Here is a 20,639-nt window from a genome sequence, read left to right as displayed (position 1 = left end):
ATTCTGAAGCAGTCAATGACTTTAAACATTCATCCATGGAAGAGTAGTAGGTGAACTAAATTTGGATTAAAAGAAAGTTTTACAAAGCTCCTCTTCTCATCACTTTAAAAATACACTTCAATTAAGAAATATCTGATTTTTATACCAATGGCAAAAACCACTTTAACCTTTTATATAGCAGATATTAGAACACTTCAAAATTCAGCTAGCATAATATGAACATGGTACCAATAATCTCTAGATCAGTGGTTCTCAAACTTCAGTGTAAATAAGAATCACCAAAAGGACTTTTGAAACACAGGTTGCTGGGCTCTATCATTCAGTAGGTCAGGGGTGGGGACTGAGAATTTAAATTTAGAAGTCCTCAGTGATGCTGATGCTGCTGGTTTAGAGACTGCAGTTTGAAAACCGCTTACTACTGTAGGCAAAGTTTTTGTGACCTGTTCATTGATATCTAAAATAATACAGTAAAAGCTAAATAACATATGGCTATATTAATATTTTACAAATTAAGAATAATTTGCAAATTGCTGTGGTCAGTCTCCTGCTATACATCACAACCTGGTCACACAAGCAGATGTGATAAGGTGTGATCTTGGCCTGGGAAAATGAGTGTTTCAGGAGGATCCCACACCCGAGATGCCATCTGTTGGCGGTATTAATGGATTAACGGGGGAACTTTCTCTGTAGTAGCCTATAGGAATAAGTCCAACTATGGGTCACTTCTGATTTATTTACCATTTTCCACGGTACTTGTGAAAAGACCAATATTATACAGTTGACCCTTGAACAACACAAGGGCTGGGGCACTGACCCCACACATAGATACACTGTCAAAAGTCCATATAACTTTTGAATCCTCCAAAACTTAACTACTAATGGCCTACTATAGACCAGAAGTCTCACTGATGACATAAACAGTTAAGTAACACATATTTTATATGTTCTCTGTATTACATAATATATACTGTATTACAGTATATATTACAATAAAGCAAGCTAGAAAAAAATGGCATTAGGAAAATCTTAAATAAGAGAAAATGCATTTACAGTACTGTACTGCATACATTGAAAAACATCTGCATATAAATGGACCTGCATGCTTCAGCTGTATTATTCAAAGGTCAACTGCATTGCATTAACTACGCTGTCCAAAATTTACAATGGTATCAAGCAGCAGCAACATTATTAACAGTGTTCAAGATCCAGGTTAAAAGTATTTAATAGGGGTTAATAAAGGAAAAGTATTACCAGTTTTCTCATGGTATGAAAAAGTACAAATCACAGAAATTAAATACTAATGTAGCTGAAATAAGAAAAAAAAAGGCAGGATTATGTGGAGACTCTGTACAGATTTATATTATTTTCATAGAATAATAGGAATAATTATGATGCATATGCACTCAAACTTTAAAAGTGCTGAAAAAAAAAGTGCTGAAAAGAAACAGCCGAAAATGCCTGAATTGGCTCAGCTGACTCAGTAGAGTAGCAAATTATTAAAGTGTTTTATGTGTAAGCATTGAAAAAAAAGCGAATCCAGGGCTTCAGTTAAGACTTGAAAAAATAGTAAATCTTAGTAGAAAATATGTTTTCTTATAATAGCTATGAAATTTTATATTATGAGAGATCATTCATAGTTTCAAGGTTTGAGCTTAAGTCTACCTGAGGCTGAAGAAAAAAAGGGTAAAAATTAAAATTCTTTGATCCAAGAACATATGTCTTAGATTAGTAACACAAATGAAACTGGTTTTTATTGATGCCTTTTTTCTTACCAGGACTTTAAAAAAAAAGTAAATACACAGAGATTTGAGTTTTCAAAAGTACTGTATTTGTTTTAGTTCTTTGTGATGCTCACGGAAATCTTTAAGTAACTGAAGCAAAAGTCTTTTAATCATTTTATACTTGCTGTAAAAGAAAGCTTCAGAAAAACAAGAATTGCCCAAAGACAGCAATTTATGAAAACATTTCTGAGACCCGCTTCACTGAATATGAATACCTTAATTTGGACAATCAAGGTACAATCCAGAAAATTAACAGTACATATATTATGATACATTCTGCTGGCCAACTAGTGAATTCTCATTGCAGTGTGTGGTAATTTGCTCTTAAAGATATAGTCTGCACTCTTGCACAGAAGAGAATTTAAACTGTCTCCCTATAAGGAAGATGAACCTAGGGAAAACTCTTGTCTGAAGACTATTCAGAAGACAAATATTTCACTGGAAATATATGGTGTCTTGATAAGGCCTGTGCCAGCAAGTTGCCAAGAGGAAAAAAATGGATTAATAATAAAAAATTAACCTAATACTAGGTGGTTAAAAAGTAATTTCAAGGGTCACTAACCAAGACAGGACTCAATCACTAACTTAACCTAAAAATACATGAATTTGGCATTAAAATACAAAATATATAACAATATTTGTCAGATATGGTACATCCAACAGTCACTGCTATTGCAGAAATACTCCATAACAGAATAATTTCTTAGAGGGAAAAAGGTAGCATCAACGAAAGCCAGACATTAGAAATAACAAGATATCAAAGACACTCTTTCAATTTCTCAACTGTCTGAAATACACATGGATCTAGGATACTGTGAATAAAGATATCAATGAAAATGTTAACACTGGCCCTGTAACTGATGACAGTGGAGTACTCATTTGATTAACATAATAGCTATGATTGTACAGTTGTTTTAAACATTTTTAAAATAAATAAGTGGATTTTCTTCATTTTAAAGCAATAAATATTTTTTAAAATTCTACATACAGTAATGTAAGAGATAATTATCATACATAGTGTAAAAATGTTAGAGACAGAATTGCATTTTAAGTTATAAATGGTTATATCTTTAAAATTTTAAAATTTCTATAAAAACTTCTTCAATGTGGAAATTGACCCTCACTCTAATCACCTACTAAGAGATAGTAAAGTGAGGTAATCTATTAACATTCATGAAAAGATGTAAAAATCAAGTGAAGGACTGTAGGTCTGACTTGTTATTATACTGTAATAGTAGTATGTTGGGACATACTAGAGTATATGGTTTGTTTAAAAGAGTCCTTATATTATTCCTTCAAATAAATGACATAATGGAATATTTCATTCAATGGTAAAGTTAAAATCTCTTTTGATATCAAAAATGGAATTTGTAAGGGTCTAGATAATTTTTAAATTACAACAACACTGAATTTTAGAAGCTGAAAGAGTCCATCAAGACACTAAAATTAACACCAACTGAAAAGAAACCTGTTGATATCAATATTGGTTGTTACAAATATAACAAACTGTTAAAGAAGAACATAACAAAATTTCTGTGAGACAATAAAAAATATTTCATTCACTGGCTTAAAAGAAAATCTGCAAAAATGTAGTACAGTTTAGTACAGAAGGAGGTTACCTGACTACTAGTTTCACTTATAGCTTCTAGGAGTTTCTCAACTGCTGCTTGTAGTCGAGAGCTAATACTCAGCATAAGTTCTTCATTTTCAGGGTCTATTTCAGTTCCAGCAAAACCACTCCTCACAAGCCGTTCTGAGAGATCTGTCCCTTCTTCAGTTACTTTTGACCACATACTGTCATTTCTTGGCTTATCACTTCCAGAATAAGATGGTATAGATTCATCTGTAACTGGAATAACAGTATTTTAAAGACATTAATTATAATTAATAATCACAGTAAAAAAAATTACAAAATAAAATCAAATTAAGACCTGAAACCATAAACTACAAGGTCTTTTTTTTTTTTTTTTAAAGATTTTATTTATTTATTCATGATAGTCACAGAGAGAGAGAGAGAGAGGCAGAGACACAGGCAGAGGGAGAAGCAGGCTCCATGCACCGGGAGCCCGACATGGGATTCGATCCCGGGTCTCCAGGATCGCGCCCTGGGCCAAAGGCAGGCGCCAAACCGCTGCGCCACCCAGGGATCCCTACAAGGTCTTTTTTAAAGGCCTTTTAAAAACAACATGGCAATATAACAAATAGGCAAATACAGAATGTAATCTTATTTGATAACCAAGCAGGAAGAAGAATGAGAAGGGTAATGCTATGCTAAGAAGGCTTTGCAGAAATTAATACTTGGGTTATTATTTTTTTCCTTTGACAAAACCTTTAAGATTTACTTACTCATTTTAGAGAGAGAGAGAGTGTGGACACATGTGCAAACAGTTCGAGAAGGGACAGAGGGAGAGGGAGAAGATCTCAAGTAGACTCCTCGACTGAGCGTGGAGTCCCTATGCAGGGCTTGATCTCATGACCCACCCCCAGATCACTACCCAAGCCAAAATTAAGAGTTGGATGCCCAGCCAACTAAGACACCCAGGTGCCCCTTTTTGCTACAGACTTTAAAACAATTTTCAATAGATATTTACTAAGTGTCCACCATGCAAGATTTACTAAGTAATGGAGACACATAGGTAGTGAGATCTGGTTCTTATCCTCAAGGACTATATGATGAGAAAATAAATACATAAATGATATGAAAAGGAAAACATAGTGCAATGGGATATTCCAGGTATATGGAAGGATAGAAGTGCTCGATTCTGTATGGAAGAGAATCTCTGACTTTTTTTTTTTTTAAGATTTATTTATTTGACAGAAAGAGTATAAGCAAGTGGAGGGATGGGGGAGGGGAGAGGGAGAAAGGAAGAGAGAAAAGGAGAGAGAAGGAGAGAGAGAGAGAAGAGAAAAAGAGAGAGAATCCTCAGACTCCCAGCTGAGTGTGGAGCCCAATTCGGGGCTTGATCCCAGGACCCAGAGATCATGACCTGAGCTGAAACCAAGAGTCGGACGCTTAACTGACTGAACCACCCAGATGCCCCACAGATCCTTTCATTTCAGAGCACACTATTGGGTAGCATCACCAGCTCAGGTTAGACAGTTAAAGGGACTCATTTTGTAGCCTGAAATTTTTTTAAGAGGTAACTACAAAGAAGTTAATAGACTGATGAGCAGTACTAATTTAACTATGGATGTATGTTTTGTATTTTTTATTTAAACAAAACGGAGTTTACATGGGCAGAGAATAAGCTTTGGAAGTATTTTTTCTAAACTGAAAATAAAAGCAGAAGTGATTCATTGCTGTCACAGTATACAGAATTCACCTGTGGCAGCATACTACAAACTAATGATGAAATGTATTGAAGAGGTATTACCTATTCTTTTATTACATGTAGTGTATATTTCTGATCAGTAACTTAGAAAGCGAATTAATAGCAAACTTTAATTTCCAAAGTACTCAGAATATTCATTTTGATACAGTCATCTAAGAGATTTAGAGCTACTTATTAAAATGTCTCACTAAAGTAGCTGGTACCATGGAATTCTCTCAATCTCATGTATTAACAATATCAGATACAGTTTCAGATACAAGATCTGAATGCAGTATAGTTCAATATTCACTAAGCATCTCTTCTGCACAAGACACCAGCTAAAAGATCCAAAACTGCATTCTAGGAGATGATTTTAAATATTTGCTATTACATAGTTTATTTAGTTCTTAGTGTAACAGCCAATACAATTTTCACTTTGTATTTTTATTCTCAAAACTTAAAAACAGCCAACAACCAGACTAGTACTTACTTATATTATACTAAGTATTCAAAACTGAGTATCCTGATAATAAGGATTAATACTTAACAAGTATTATGAGTTCAAAAGGATCTTGGAATTCAAAATGAATTCATATAAAGTACAGCACAATGCATATTATAAAGTTACTAAACAAAATGAATGTACTCTAGAAAATATTTTTGAAGAAGCTTTGGAAGCAAGAAAAATTAATAGTTTGTGATTGGTGTTTAAAACTAAAAATATGTAGTATCTTTAAGGAATTAATTGCATTTTAGTGACCTTTTTTTCTAATAAATACAGTGACTTTGACAAATCTGAAGAGAACAGTCTGATACGATGGGGAACCAAGGCCTTAAGGGGTGAAAGTCTGTGGAGAAGTGAGGATGTGGTGGGAGGAGAGCTAAAAGAAGGTAGCTCTTATCTGAAGGAACCTTATCTAAGTTGTGAATGGTCTTGACTTTTATAGGAATCTTGAGGTTTTGCTATAAATAATGGGGCTGATAAGTGATTTTTTTAACAGGAAGGTATCAAATCTATGAATCAGGAAGTAAACTGTGGCAATGCAGAGAAAAGGCTGAAGAAGAGACGAAGACTATTTCAATCACTTACATGAGAAGTGCCGTAAGGTAGAAAGTGGTTGGGCACAGGTCAGAGAAGATTAAATGTAAGACAAGAGAGAAAGAAAGTAGTAAAAGAGGACTCTGGGGTTCAAGCATAGACTGTTCTTAGGTGACAGAAGAGTCATTAAGAGAAATATTTTAAAGATCAGGAGAAAGTGTATAGAGTAGGCATGAAAAGTTAAGTCTGAAGTGTTAAGGGGCTATGTAGAGAAGATGAGTCAACTTTTGGAAATTTGGTTCTGTAGAACTTTAAAAGTCATTTGTATTCAGGTGAGAGTCGAAATCCTCAAAGTGGATACATTTTGTTTCATGAGTAGTAAACAACTGCTTTCCTGTTTCAGGAAAGATGGAAGACAAACATAGTTGGAGCCTCCATTATATAATAACCTAATAGAAGAACCTGTGTGAAAAAATGTCATAGATTGGAGATGTTCCAGGAGACACGAGAACATTTCAAAAGAGGTAGAGATGTCAGTAATGTTATTTGTCTAGAAACTCAAACAGGACAAGGGCTTGAGAAGATGCTACTGGATTTGACAACTGGGAGGTCACTGTTATCCTGAGAGAGAACAGCTATGGTACTGTAGGAACAGACACCAAAGCTGGTAAAATCAAGAGCTGGTCTAATCTCTCATGGAGTTTGTCATGGTTTACCTTGAGTGGGGAGCAAAATTAAGAAGAACCAATGCACTTTTTTTCCCTTCATATTATGAAGATATCAGCATGCTTTGGGAAAGAAAAGAAATCAGTGGTGAGGAAAAAAAAATTAAAGATATAGTATACTGCATGGGAACAAACCTCAAGCACAAACTACAAAAGATACATAAAACAAAATGACTTACAAAAAGCCACTGAAAGTTAACTTTTTCAAATGCTAATGAAAAAACATAAAGTATCTAGAAAAGGTGAAGATGTCAACCAGCTTAATGTATTTTATTGGTAACATTTTGAAGATACAAACAAATGAAAATAATGTAAATTAGTTCCAATAAAGAAAAAGAACTTTTGTTGTTGTTGTTTATTCCAATGACATAAAAGAAAGACATCAAGGTTATGTTGTATTTATAATAATTCGTCTCTGGGGGAAATATCAAAGAAAAACAAACTGGCAGGGCAATTTCATAAAATGACAATAGAAATCTCAGAAGGGCCAGTTTGGTGAAGACTCATGATTTCAGATTGGTGAACCGCTCAGATCTGTGTTTTAAACACAGCAGATGATGGTTATTCAAAAGTCCTTTAGCCATTTACTTTATGGATTTATACCACGTTCATTTTGTATCTTACCAGATTAAGCAGGGTAGGTGATACAGTAGAGCATCCCTTACCCTAACAGCCTTCTGAAGATCTCTAGAGCTTCAACTAGAAACCACTGATTCTCCTTTGCCTCTTATACCTGACAGATGAGTTAACTGAACAAAAGCCTGGGAGACTGAGATTTGCCTAAAGTTGTAGAGAGCTAGAATAAGAATCAAAGGTCTTCTAATTACTAATCCAACATTCTTTCTATCACATCCTCTTACTCCAAAATGAAGCTGCAGCAGATGAGATTGAGGGCCTAAATGAGATGAAGTGGTTGAGGAGGTCTCTGAGGAAGCAGCATTAAAGAATGTTCTAGGAAAGAGCTACTGTTGGCTATAGACATTTGGCCTTTATCCTAGAAACAACAGGAATATTTAAGATATGCAGTCATTGAGGACATTGGAAGGTTGGGGTACAGGTCCTGAAGGCAGTTTCCCAGAAAGTATTCACATACTTTAGATCCTTTCTGGAGAGTGGAAGGCCTTGCAAGGGAGTCAGCCTAGCAAGAAGCACACTCATGTCAATGGTTAGGTTCTGATGTCACCTTCCTTTACGATTTAAAAAAATGTAGTAACTTCATTGATTTTCCTATTACAAAACAGAGGTACGTATTCTATCACTGAGCCATCACAGCACAGATCTCAAAGAAATTTTCTTTCAACACATCCTACAGGAATTTATTGTTATGAACTACTTTAATATTCACTCAAGTTCAAGTAATTTCATACTGGCTCAAAATCTCCCTTTTTTTTAAAATTTATTTATGATAGGCACACAGTGAGAGAGAGAGAGAGAGAGAGAGAGAGAGAGGCAGAGGGAGGCAGAGGGAGAAGCAGGCTCCATGCACCGGGAGCCCGACGTAGGATTCGATCCCGGGTCTCCAGGATCGCGCCCTGGGCCAAAGGCAGGCGCTAAACCGCTGCGCCACCCAGGGATCCCAAAATCTCCCTTTAATTTCATAAACTAGGTTAATTCTTATGAGGAAGTAAACATTAGCAAATCAATTATTTACTTTTTTAGAGAGTTAGCAAGTCTGTACATGCTTAAAATTGAAACAAGTTTGGACTCGAAAGCTGAAGATAGACCACAAGTGCTACTAACTACAATAAAAAGTCATATATAAAAACTGAAAAGCAAATGTTGCTTCATCATCAGATTAAAACTGAACTTTTTCTCTGGTATTAAATAAGACATAAAAGAAGTATTTCAAAAGCTCCTTTTAGTTTTTACAATAGGCTCCATGAAAAATATGAATGATCAGAAAAATTACTAGAAATAGAATAGGGTCAATTTTTAAGCCAATTTTATACGAAAATTCAAAGTTTTAAATGATAAATTCTATAAATTCAATATTCCTTCAAGATACAAAATGGATTTGTAAAGGTCCTCAAATGACATTAGTGGTCATCCTAATTAGTCTGATAAACACATTTACAGTAAGACCAAGAAAGTATTACTTAATTCTTTTCTATACATTAAGATCTACATGTAGAAATAAAATAGCCCTTGATTGAGAGCTTAACAGACAGTGAAGTTAATTTGAAAAAATACTTCCAGAGTTTGAAAAGAATGAAATTGAAAGAAAAAGTTTAAAAATTCAGTATTATTTCAGTTCTCATTTTATTAAAATAGGTATTTTTTAAAAGATTTATTTATTTTAGAGGGGGAAAGAGAGAGAGAGCATAAGCAAGAGGGGGAGAGGGGAAGGGAGAGAGAAATTCAAGCAGACTCTGGTGAGCGGGGAGAGCCTGGCCCAAGGCTTGATCACATGACCCTGAGATTATGACCTGAGCCAAAAACCAAGAACTGGATGCTCAACTGGACTGCACCACCCAGGAGCTCCAAGAAGTTTTTAAAAAAATTATCTCTGTACTCAACTGAAGCAGTGTTACTTACAATTCCAAATCAAGCTTTTCTCTGCACTTGGAAACATACTACTGGCCAACTTGTAATTAGGTAAACCTTCTGTAAGTAGGATAATTTCTTCTCATTTCTCCACATGAAATATAAACATAATGCTCTCAAAGACTCCAAATACTGGCATTTTCAGAAGGTTGGCCTCTAACTGGGGAGAAATACTTGGGCGTGAAATGATAGTAAAATGTGGACTTGATCTGCTGATCCAAGAGCCCAGATCCTTTTTTTCCCCATTATTGACAAAACCTTTCTTACTTTTGATTGCCTGATTCCCTCACCAACAAGGAATTAAAAAACAAGAGAGAGGGGATGTCAGCAGTGTGAAAATAAGAAATCCAAAGAGCCTACCCCAAATAGCTAGAAGGAGAGAGAATTAGGAAGAGAGCTATGTCACATCAGGATCTAAGTTCTAGATCTATACATATTGTCATACTTCAAACCACTTTTCTGAAAGGAAGAAAGGAACTAGCAGAGGATAGTCTAAATAAAGATCAAATCTTTGGTTTCTTATCAAGACTTTCTTCTGACCATCTCAACAGGTATGTGAAACTGATGCTTGATTCTGAAAAATTCTTTATTTCTAATTTTATAGGGTAGTTTCAGGATGCTGCCAATACCTCATGGATATTGATAAGAGTCCTGAGAAGTGATATGGAATTTTTATTTTATGGTAGAGAATTAAACAGCCTCTGGTTTATATAGCAAAGTAGTTAAACCTGAGTATGTACAACAACAACTACAAGACACCCACTGCAAATGCTACACAATAATGGCATTTTGAGAAGGGTGGCTCCAAATATTTGTGTCTGAAGATCTTTTTGTTGAAAAAAAACTTTAATATTCTCTTCTGTATTTTCAACATGTAGCAAACTGCCTTGAACTCAGAAGGATTTATTGAAGATAATGATGATGGTCTCAACAACATATAAAACTAGTACCTCTTGTGTGTTCCTCATGGATACATGACTTTACAGGTGTCTCTGCTTCTGACCTCCAAATCAAGCTGGCAGATGACGGGACCTTACTAGATCTATCTAGAATACCAAGAACATGGCGACCAATTGTTTCTTCAACAGCTGCGGTTGTCTTTACAACTTCTAAGAGGATCTTTAGAAGTCTGTTATTAGCTTTTTGGAGTGCAAATCTGTATAGATAAAGAAACATTTATTAAAATGCTTAATCTTTCTGAAGCAAATACTTTGCTTATGTCCCACAAAAAATGTACAAAATATCTGACTTGAAAAATATCATATGATCCTCTCTACCAAAAAAATAAGCAATTGCACTTACAATTAAGTGCTTTTGTTTTTTTATTTAATGATTACCATATAAAACTTGTTTTCGTTTAAAAAATTTTGGTCCCTCAGTAAACTATAACATTTTTTACACATGGGCAGTACTTTACTGACCTTAAAGAAATCAAATAACTAAAGTTTTAAGATAGTAAATTTTCTAAATTACAAGAAAATTTTAAGGAGATACAAAAGTTAAACTTTAAAAATTGTGCTAGGATTCAAGCATACGCAAGCTGGTAAAACATTTATGGTTCTTCTACATGTTTCACATTTAATCTTTTATGTGTCAAACAATATAATGTAAAATGTAATTTAAAAATTTCACCAGAAAAACGGGTATTTCTATAACTTACTGGTGATAATCTACTTAATTAAATTACAAAAATAGGCAGAGACCGGTTTTTAAAAAGGTCTATTGTGTAATATGACTATCTGCCAATACCAGAGGATTACAGGCCATTCTTTATTATATCTGCTCCAGAGATAGAAATTTTCTCAAGTTACATAAACCACATTTATTTCAGCCAGTAGAAGGAACCTATTTTCAACCAAATGGAATTAACAGTGTGTTTGTCTTTTTTAAAAGATGCCAAACTATCTCATTTTCAAAAAATTGGAAAATATTTCTAATCACCCATCTAAATATCAGCAAAAATAATCAGTGTTAACATTTTAATGTCTATCTTTCTAGTGTTCCCCTCCACCTCATGAATATATACATTTTAAAAACAAAAATGGAATTATCCAAGACAAAGAGTTTTTGTAACCTTTTTTTTCTTAACATAAACATTGTCTCATGTCAAGAAATATACTTCCATAAATTCTGATCCAGAAGACTTCTGGATAACTAAACAATTCTCTTGTCCTAATAGCTTAATTCAATAACAGTACTACAGTGGCAAACTTTATATATAATATATATAGATAAAATAAGAGACTTTATGGTAAAGATCATCTGCCTTAAGACAATTTGCTCTCTCAACTTCACACTGTGGGAGATCACAATCAGGTTAAAAGATATCTATTTTCACAGGCACATGACCTAACTATTTTAAGACAAGGTAATAAACGGACAAGTTTTCTTCCAGTATCTGTCAAGTGAAAGAGACAGTTCTATTTTTGTACCTAGATCAAGTTCTCTGCTTACATGAGGCGAGGATATTAAAAATAAAACTCTAAGTAATTGAGTTAGTAGTAAGTCAGTCAAGGGTTTTATTTAACTTTTTCCTAGGTTCTGTTCAAGCCCCAAACACCTCAGGTTTAGGACAATTTGAAAATATTTCTAAATAAGAGAAATGATTAAAATTAATATGATGGTAAAGAGAATAAGTATGAATACTCATTTATTAGCATTTGCTGCAAAAATTCCTAAAAACTAAACACTAGTTTTAAAACTGTACCAATTAGAGATAAATAATATAAAATAAACAATTTGTTTATTTTATATTGCCATGGTAACTCTAATTTTCATACACTGTCTTTCTTGTTTGAGTTCCATACTGACTGTGTTCCATACTGATGATCCAATGGGGAAGCCAAAATCTTAGGGGCCAAATTCCTCCATGCAAGCTGAGGAAGGAGGTTAGGAGGACACAGAGGGTTGACAGTCACAGAAATTGGAAAAGGAGGAAATTAAGTTAGTAGATATTAATTTAATTTAAAATTAAAGAAAGTATTTTCATTTGAACAAGACAAATTTTAAAATATGCTTAAAGTCCTTAATACAGGGGTAATTATCATTTAATATTTAATAATATTTTTATATTAATGTCTACAAAATCTAATCGGGATAAGTTTTGTTAACATCGGATCATTAATTTATTCCTCTACATAAGTGGGATATGGATTAAAAGTTCTCATCTGATATGCAGTAAATGAACGAAAGAAGCTAACTGTAAACTACCACACTTCATTTTCTTCCTCATCACAAGGGGGTGGCTTATACTGAATGCATGTCCATATAGTGAAGAAATACACTCACAAGTACAATTGTGTTTTTTAGGATAAAAAATGGCCTATGCGCAGAATAAAATTAATCAAGAAACGTTCAATAACCCAAGTAATGCCTTATCATTTACTGAGTTAACTACATGATCAATAGCTAAAAATTACTTTACATAAAAAAGATTTTTAAAAATTTGTCTATTTAACAATCAAAAGTTGGTAATTCTTTAACATACAGAGTAAAATGGACAAATAAATGTACACGATCAAAATAAGGATAAGTAAAGTTTACCACACTGAAACAACTATTTTAATTCCCTTTAAACCGAAAAAAATACATATTTTGTTTACCTTTCACTGGTCAGAATATCAGGAAGCACATCTTCAGGTTTTCTGTCTAGCTCCTTTTCTTTAAAGGTCTCTTCTTCAATTTCCTCTTGGTTTTCATTTCCATTCTGCTTAAGTGTGTGTAAAGGTAGAGAGGACAAAACAGAAAGAAAGCCTGTCATCTCGGAAACAGCATGTCGTTCTTCTATACTGTTGTGAGGTGAAATAGAAACCTCTGTGGGCAAAATAGATAATCTCTGAAATAATATTTAACTACATTTTATCAAGAGATTAGCATTATCAAAAAAGATAACGCAACCTAATGCACAGATGAAAAACACTTTAATGGGTTCAAGTTGATGCATGCTCTATGTGACAAGTTTGTTAGGCTGCTCTCTGGTGAAACAATAGTTGCTGCTATAGCAATGTCCTATGCAAATTACCTTAAAGGGAATGTAAAGCATCTTGACTCCACCTACCTTGCAAATAAACAATCACAAATATGTTAAGCTCAACACATATTAAAAATACATTTCACACCAACAACACAAAGACAAACAGTTCCTACTGCATTGTTGATCCATTGATCCTAGGTGGGCCAAAGTCCATACTACCTGTGTTTGCGTACTGCTGTTGCGCAGCTCACAACACAGCTTCTCTCTTCCATCTAGAGACAGCTGCTTTAGTGCTTCCAGCTCCTCTAAAAGCACCCTCTCTCTCTCTGAAACCAGGTTTTCATTATCTATTGAGGATCTCTAAATAAGAAAAAAGGTCATGAGAGAATATTGTTTGCGATAGTAGGAAAAAAGCAGAAATAATTAGCAGATTTCTTTTAACCTCCTGGGACCAAAAGGCCCTTTCTACTTAGGAGTTACATCCCATGACAGGAGGTTAAAAGCACATATTAAGTTCAATGCAAAATTTGAAACTTAAAAAAGCTAATTCAGAAATCTGTGAAGCTCAATTGATATTATTTTTATACGTCAATTTTGCATTGAAAATTCAGAAGTTTAAATTCACAAAATGCTATGAAGAAAAGCAATACCAATTTTTCCAAATGATATGTTTTATGTTCAACTCCCAATCTTCCTATTCCTTTTTTGAAGGAACATATTTCAAGATTTATTTTTTAATCTCTTAAGTTTTCAAAATAAATTGAATAAGTTTGTTTTTATAGGAACTTTTATACAAGTATTTCTTGCTTTTCCGTAATGATTTTGTGAGTATACTATATATAGCAATTGATAAGAATCCAGCTCCCAAATACCAAGGAGTAAGGAAAGGGGTAAGAATGTTATATAAATCTGCATTTCTCAAATCAAGAAGAGATGTTTCCCTGGAGGAAGTTCCAGAAACATACTACTTCAGATTTCCATTCATGATTAAAAAGACAGATTAAAGATAGATAAAGGTATACCCTGGAGATGCTAATTGGCGGACTCACAAAACTGTAAATGAATATGGGAAAAATGACAATCAATTGCACCTCAGCATAAAGAATTTCCAAAATTGCCAAAGTGCTTTCGTCATGTATGGTCAATGGAATGATTAAAAACCAACATACAAACAACCTTGTAGCCACTTTTCCAATGCCTGAAAAGGCAGATAAATAAAATGGCACAAAGGCAATGCACTCCAAGGTTGAGTCAGGTGTTCCTAACAAGATCTATCGCTGTTGTGCTGATGGAGTCCATTCCTGATGTTAAATATTTGTATTTATTTAGACCTTAGCGATAATTTTGACTTTTAAAAAAAGGCTACATAAAGAATATTGTTATGTTAATTGGGGAGAAAAGGGACTCTAAGTCACATACCTGGGCTAACTGTCTATTCAGTCTCTTAATTTCTTCTTGTAGCTGTTCCTGGTCTTCTCGCTGTCTCTCCATCTGGCGCATGTGTGCTTGCCTTAACAGTTCTGTTGCCTGTTGATGTTCTTGGTATTGTCGTACAAGTTCTTGCCTCATATCTTCCAACTGTTCTTCATTTAACATTAGTTGTCTAGAAGCATCCATACTTGATACCAAAATCTCATCATGGATCTATAATAGTTAAAGAAAAAAAAAAAGCAATCATAAGACACTTTGTGGGAATCTGTAAGCATCAACATTATAAGTAAATATAAAAGCAATCTAATATCACAAAGTACCTGATTTTTTTATCCCCATTGCTAAACTAAAACATAAATTTTAGAAAAAGATATTTGTCTTAATTATAATTCCAATTTGATGTGAGGTTAGTTTATTATCATTACACGTTATTCTCTAAAAGCAAAATAGTTGTTTAGCAGTTAGTTTAGATGCAATCTGATTCTATGGGATAAAAGAAGAACAAAGACTAAACATCCTCAGGATGCCTTCTGCTCTTAGTGAAGCTATAACTTCATTAACCCTTGATATTTTACGATGGGGAGATAAAATAAATGGAATGTTTATAACTTAAAATTAAATTTATAAAACATGAAAAGTTTTACCTATTTATATTATGCAGTGGTCATCACAGTACTACAGAGAACTGCTTGATAAGAAACAATTTTCAATAATTTTTACTTGGAAGCAAAAGCTTTATATTCCACTTTCTCATAGTCATAAGAAATCAACTCCTTAATGAAGTTCTACAAGTGCTTCAATTCCCAAAGAGCTATTACTTAAATGAACAGCTGCTGGTAAATTAAAGGTTTTCAAATACCCAAGTTTTACACTTCATGCAGAAGTTAACAATTGTATTTGAATATGCCTCTTAAAACATAACCCATCCTGAACATTAATAAAAAATGTGAATTTAGATAACTTTAAAACATAGGATTTACTACTTTCTGTTAAATGCACAGTTGTAGTATAGACACAGAATAGATCCTCCATTAATGAATAAGTAGAGAATTAATATATACAGAATACTTTAGATTATCTTCTTAAACAGGTACTATTTCCTTATGATGCTGTTATCACATTAAATGAAGCAAATCTTTTATTCATATATACTGCTAAACTAAAGATAATTAATCTTACATTGGCTGAAACAAAATTAATGGAGGTATAGCTTACAATGAGATTTTACCATGCACAATATGTACAAAATCAACAATACTTTGAACGAGACTTGCTTTATTTAATAATAATATTGAATCATTTATTCATATAGAAATAATAAAACATTCATAAAGTAAATTCACAAGTCAAGACTAGATTAGATACCTTCATTCCCCATAAGGAGCATTAATTACTGGTAATATATTTCTAGTGAAGGAAGTCACATTTTTTTACACAAGGAAGCATACTTACAGGTTCTCTGACTAAAAATGTTTTATCTTTGGAGAACATTTCTTCTGAAATAGTCAGTTCACGGTCCTTCGATTCTAATATATCATCAAGATTATCACTGTTTGATAACAGAACTTCTGTTCCATCTTCTCCTAACTCTTTACTAAGTGGTTTAAACTCTTCTTTAAATTTCATTTCCATCGCTTCAAAAGTTTGACCCTGTGATAATTTCACTTCATTTAAACGTTCTTGCTGACAGAAAGCATGTGCTTGTTTTGACAATGTAGTATTCTCTTTTTCCCCAGATATTCTAGATAGTTCAGTTTGTTGAGCAAATGCTATACTCATTGACACAATGACCTAAAGAAATCAAATAAACAAAAAGGATTAGATTTATAAATACTAGCAGGAATTTAAAAAGCAAATTAACCATCTAAATGGTTTTCAACTAGAAATCCTACAGATAGTGACAGATATCTCTATTTTACATGCCTTTAATATTTTCTAACTAGCGGTCAAGACGTCAAGACTAGCTTTTACTTTAATTTTCTGTCTTGAACCTCATCTGCTTGTCTCTTTGTCTCTTAATAATAAAAATGCAACACAGAAAAAAAAGATTAAAAATATGAAAGAGAAGCAAAGAGATATGAAGGATAGAATGAGAATGCTCAACCAACATCTAATCATTGTTCCAGGAGGACATATTAGAGAATAATGGAAAGGGACTATTTCGTGAGTAATAGTTGAGAATACATAAGGCATCACTCCTAAGAGTCAAGAAGACTTGGAAGGACAAATAAAGAGAAAAACCCAAAAAGTTCTTAAAAGTTTCCAGAATAAAAAGATGTATTACCTATGAGGGAACAACAATTAAAATGACAAGAACTGGGATCCCTGGGTGGCGCAGCGGTTTGGCGCCTGCCTTTGGCCCAGGGCACGATCCTGGAGACCCGGGATCGAATCCCGCATCGGGTTCCCAGTGCATGGAGCCTGCTTCTCCCTCTGCCTGTGTCTCTGCGCCTCTCTCTCTCTGTGACTATCATAAATAAATAAAAATTAAAAAAAAAAATGACAAGAACTTTCCCAGCAGAAATAAGTCAGAAAACAATGAAATGTTATCTTTAAAGTTCTGACATAAAAATAACTATCAATCCAGATTTGAATGGTCAACAAAACCATCTTTCAGGAATAAAAGCAAAATAAACACATGAAATAAAAACAAAAACAGAGTTTTACTTCCAGTATCTCCTAAGTACAAGAATTTCTAAAGCATATCCCTCAAAAGGCAGAAAATGATTCTAGAAGGAAGGCCTAAGATTCAAAAAGGATTAGAGCAGTAAACTTTATTTTTGTAAGCATGTAGATAAACATTGATGGGTATAAAGCAATAATTCTATCTAAACTGTGGAATAAAAAAACATAAGACAGAAACTTGTGGGCAGCCCCGGTGGCTCAGAGGTTTAGCCAGCCTTCAGCCCAGGGCGTGGTCCTAGAGACCCAGGATCAAGTCCCACATCGGGCTCCCTGCATGGAGCCTGCTTCTCCCTCTGCCTGTATCTCTGCCTCTCTCTCTCTCTGTCTCTCATGAATAAATAAATAAAATCTTAAAAAAAAAAAAAAAGAGAGAGAGAGACTTGTAATTCCAGTTAGCATAAATTAAACCCACTGCAGCCTCTCTCCCACAACTGAAAATTGAACAAAATACAAAAGCAAGTACCAGAGAACTCTGCAAAGTAAACAAAAGCAAGCAAACTGCTGAGGACATCAAAACTTGAAGAAATCTGTATGAAGAAGGTGAAACAGAACTTGTAGCCTGTCCCTAACTGAGTTGTCTGTTAAAAAAAAAAAAAAAAAAAAGGAATTCACATTTTCGAGAATATTTTAAGACCCAGGGTTCACACAATATTCAAAATGTTCAATATACAATTCAAAATTAGATGACATACAATATGTTATGTGTCAAATTTGTTGCCAGGAGATTTGCTTTAAAAGTAATGCTAAAGGCAGTTTTTCAGGCTGAAGGGAAATAATACCAGAGGAAAACTTTGAACAACAGCAGAATGAATACTCATTCTTTTCAAGTATGCATGGAGCATTCAACCAGAACAATAAATTCAAGTAAACTTAATCACACAAGGTATCTGACCACAAATAAATTAAAAATTATACATTAACAGGAAGATACCTAAAACCCCTAAAATGTGGAAATTTTTTTTTCTTTTTTAAAATGTGGAAATTTAACAACACATTTCTAAGTAACTCACAAAACAGAGAGAATGTCACAAAAGAAGTCAAGTATTTGGACTGAATGAAAATGGGTAGAATAGGGTTTAAAGGTGTGCTTAAAGGGAAACTTACAGCAGTAAAATGCATGTATTAGGAAAGAAGAAAGGTCTTTTAGGAAAACAGAAAAAGAAAGCAAATTAAACACAACGCAAGCAGAAATAAGTAAAAAAATAAAGAAAAGCAATCAATTCATTGAAAATAAAACAAAAGCAATTTTTAAAAAATCCAAAAGCTGGATCCTTGAAAAAAGCAATAATACAATTGATAAACTTCTAGCCAGAGTAAGAAAGAAAAAAGTGAGATAGTAGAGATAACACACAGATCCCACAGACATTAAGTAATACAGGAATAGTATAAATAACTTCACCAACAGAAATTCAAAAGTTTAGATGAAATAGACCAATTAATTCCTTGAGTGACACACTAACAAAGCTTACTCTAAAAGAAACAGGTTACCTGAATAAAGCAAAATCTATTAAGGAAATTGGATTCATAGTTTAATAAAACCTGACAAGGAAAAGTCCAGGCCCTGTTGGTTTCACTAGCAAAATATTTAAGAATAAAATAATACTGTGGTGCCTGGGTGACTCGGTTAAGTGTCTGACTCTTGATTTCAGCTCAGGTTATGATCTCAGGGTTAGAAGATCAAGCCCCATGTCGTGCTCTGCATTTGGCGCAGTCTGCTTTGTCCCTCTCCCTCTGCCCCTCCCCGCCTAAAGAAAATAAAGCCAATTCTACATAAATTCTTTGAGAAAACAGAAGAAGAAATATATTCCAACACTTTACAAGGCCAGCATTATCCTGATATAACAACCAAAGACATTACACGAAAACAAAACTCTGGATGATGTTCCTCATGAAAACAGACATAAATATCCTTGACAGAATATTAGCAAACAGAATCCAACAATGTAAAAAGAAGGAGTATCTCCAGAGGAACACGAACAAACTCGGGGGTGATGGAAATGTTGTTTCATAACTAAACATCTGTTAAAACCCACCAAATTTTGCACTTAAAACTGAAATTTCATTTTATGTAAATTATACTCAGTAAAGATAATTATAAACAACAAAAATCTGACCATATGTTAAGGTCATAAAGGAAGCTTTTAAAATTATGAAAAATTTGTATCATGAAGATCACTTTCTTTGGACTAGAAATAGACTAGACTACAAATAATTAAAAGAACTGTATCATCTGAAAACGAAAAAGCTCAACTAAAGACTCAACTACCTTGCTATTCTCTCCTTTCCACTTCACTATCCTATCTAAATCTCACCTGTGATTACAGGTGACTCTATGTATTCTGTCCTGTGTAAACTGAGCTTAGCTCAGGAGAAAAAAAATCCAACGAAGCTGAAGGGTCTTATTTTAAATTTGTAACTACTGCCTTTATATGAGCCCTTCAGGATACTAGGCAAATCTACTCAATTTCCCTTGTTTTTAACAATTTTTTTTCCTCTTCCTAGACAGCCCTCTCTCCTTAAAGCTTCAAAGTCTTCTCCTCCTTTATCACTCTCAGGTGCTGACCTTACTTCTTATTTAAGTGAGAAAACAGAAGCCATCAGAAGAGAATTTCCAAAGGCTCCAACTACTGAATCTGAAAACATTCTGAATCATGAACCAAATATTCTCTGCCTTCCTTCTTGTTATTATGGATTAAAAACTGCCATGCTCCTACTAATGGCAACCCCCTAGGGATTGCATCTCCTCTCCTTTACTCAAGGACACTGCTCCAACAATTGTTTCTCTCCTGAATTAGCTATTTTTTTCTTTTTCTCCTTAATCTCTATTAACAAAGAAACATGATGTGATACCTTTCTTCTTAAACAGAAACAAAACAGTAACAATAAAAATCTACTGCATGACACCCTCTACCACCCTTGAACTACCACTGCATTTCTCTGCTCCTCTTTCAAGTAAAAACTCTAAATAATTCATCTCTTCATTCTTCCCTTTCATGCTCTCAAATACAATCTAATCAGTTGGTCTGCATCACCCCATCAAATGTGTTGTTGTGAAATTTATCAATGATTTCAAATTGTAAAATCCAATAATTAATTTGCAGTTCTAATCATTCTTGACATATCAGAAACCTCTGACAAAGCTTAACATAC

At 33.8% G+C, this 20,639-nt stretch overlaps 1 protein-coding gene across 12 annotated transcripts in view; it reads right to left on the bottom strand.

Moving 5' to 3' along the window:
• Positions 1-20,639, bottom strand: part of AKAP9 (A-kinase anchoring protein 9) — a 154,194-nt gene that overhangs the window by 61,744 nt on the left and 71,811 nt on the right. For 8 of the 12 annotated variants that reach the window (XM_025471391.3, XM_049093404.1, XM_049093401.1 and 5 more), the window contains 6 exons: positions 16,257-16,595; positions 14,793-15,017; positions 13,593-13,733; positions 13,003-13,109; positions 10,351-10,556; positions 3,401-3,630 (listed from right to left, as the gene is read on the bottom strand). In XM_025471391.3, the coding sequence (XP_025327176.1) occupies positions 3,401-3,630; positions 10,351-10,556; positions 13,003-13,109; positions 13,593-13,733; positions 14,793-15,017; positions 16,257-16,595 (1,248 nt within the window). The remainder of the gene's footprint in view (positions 1-3,400; positions 3,631-10,350; positions 10,557-13,002; positions 13,110-13,592; positions 13,734-14,792; positions 15,018-16,256; positions 16,596-20,639) is intronic. The other 4 variants (XM_025471392.3, XM_025471394.3, XM_049093405.1 and 1 more) reach the window with 3 other exon arrangements.

Source organism: Canis lupus, chromosome 14, assembly GCF_003254725.2.
Source record: "Canis lupus dingo isolate Sandy chromosome 14, ASM325472v2, whole genome shotgun sequence".
Classification (NCBI taxonomy): domain Eukaryota; kingdom Metazoa; phylum Chordata; class Mammalia; order Carnivora; family Canidae; genus Canis; species Canis lupus.
The sequence above is the reverse complement of the archived record's forward strand: the minus strand, read 5'-3'. Positions and strand labels throughout refer to the sequence as shown.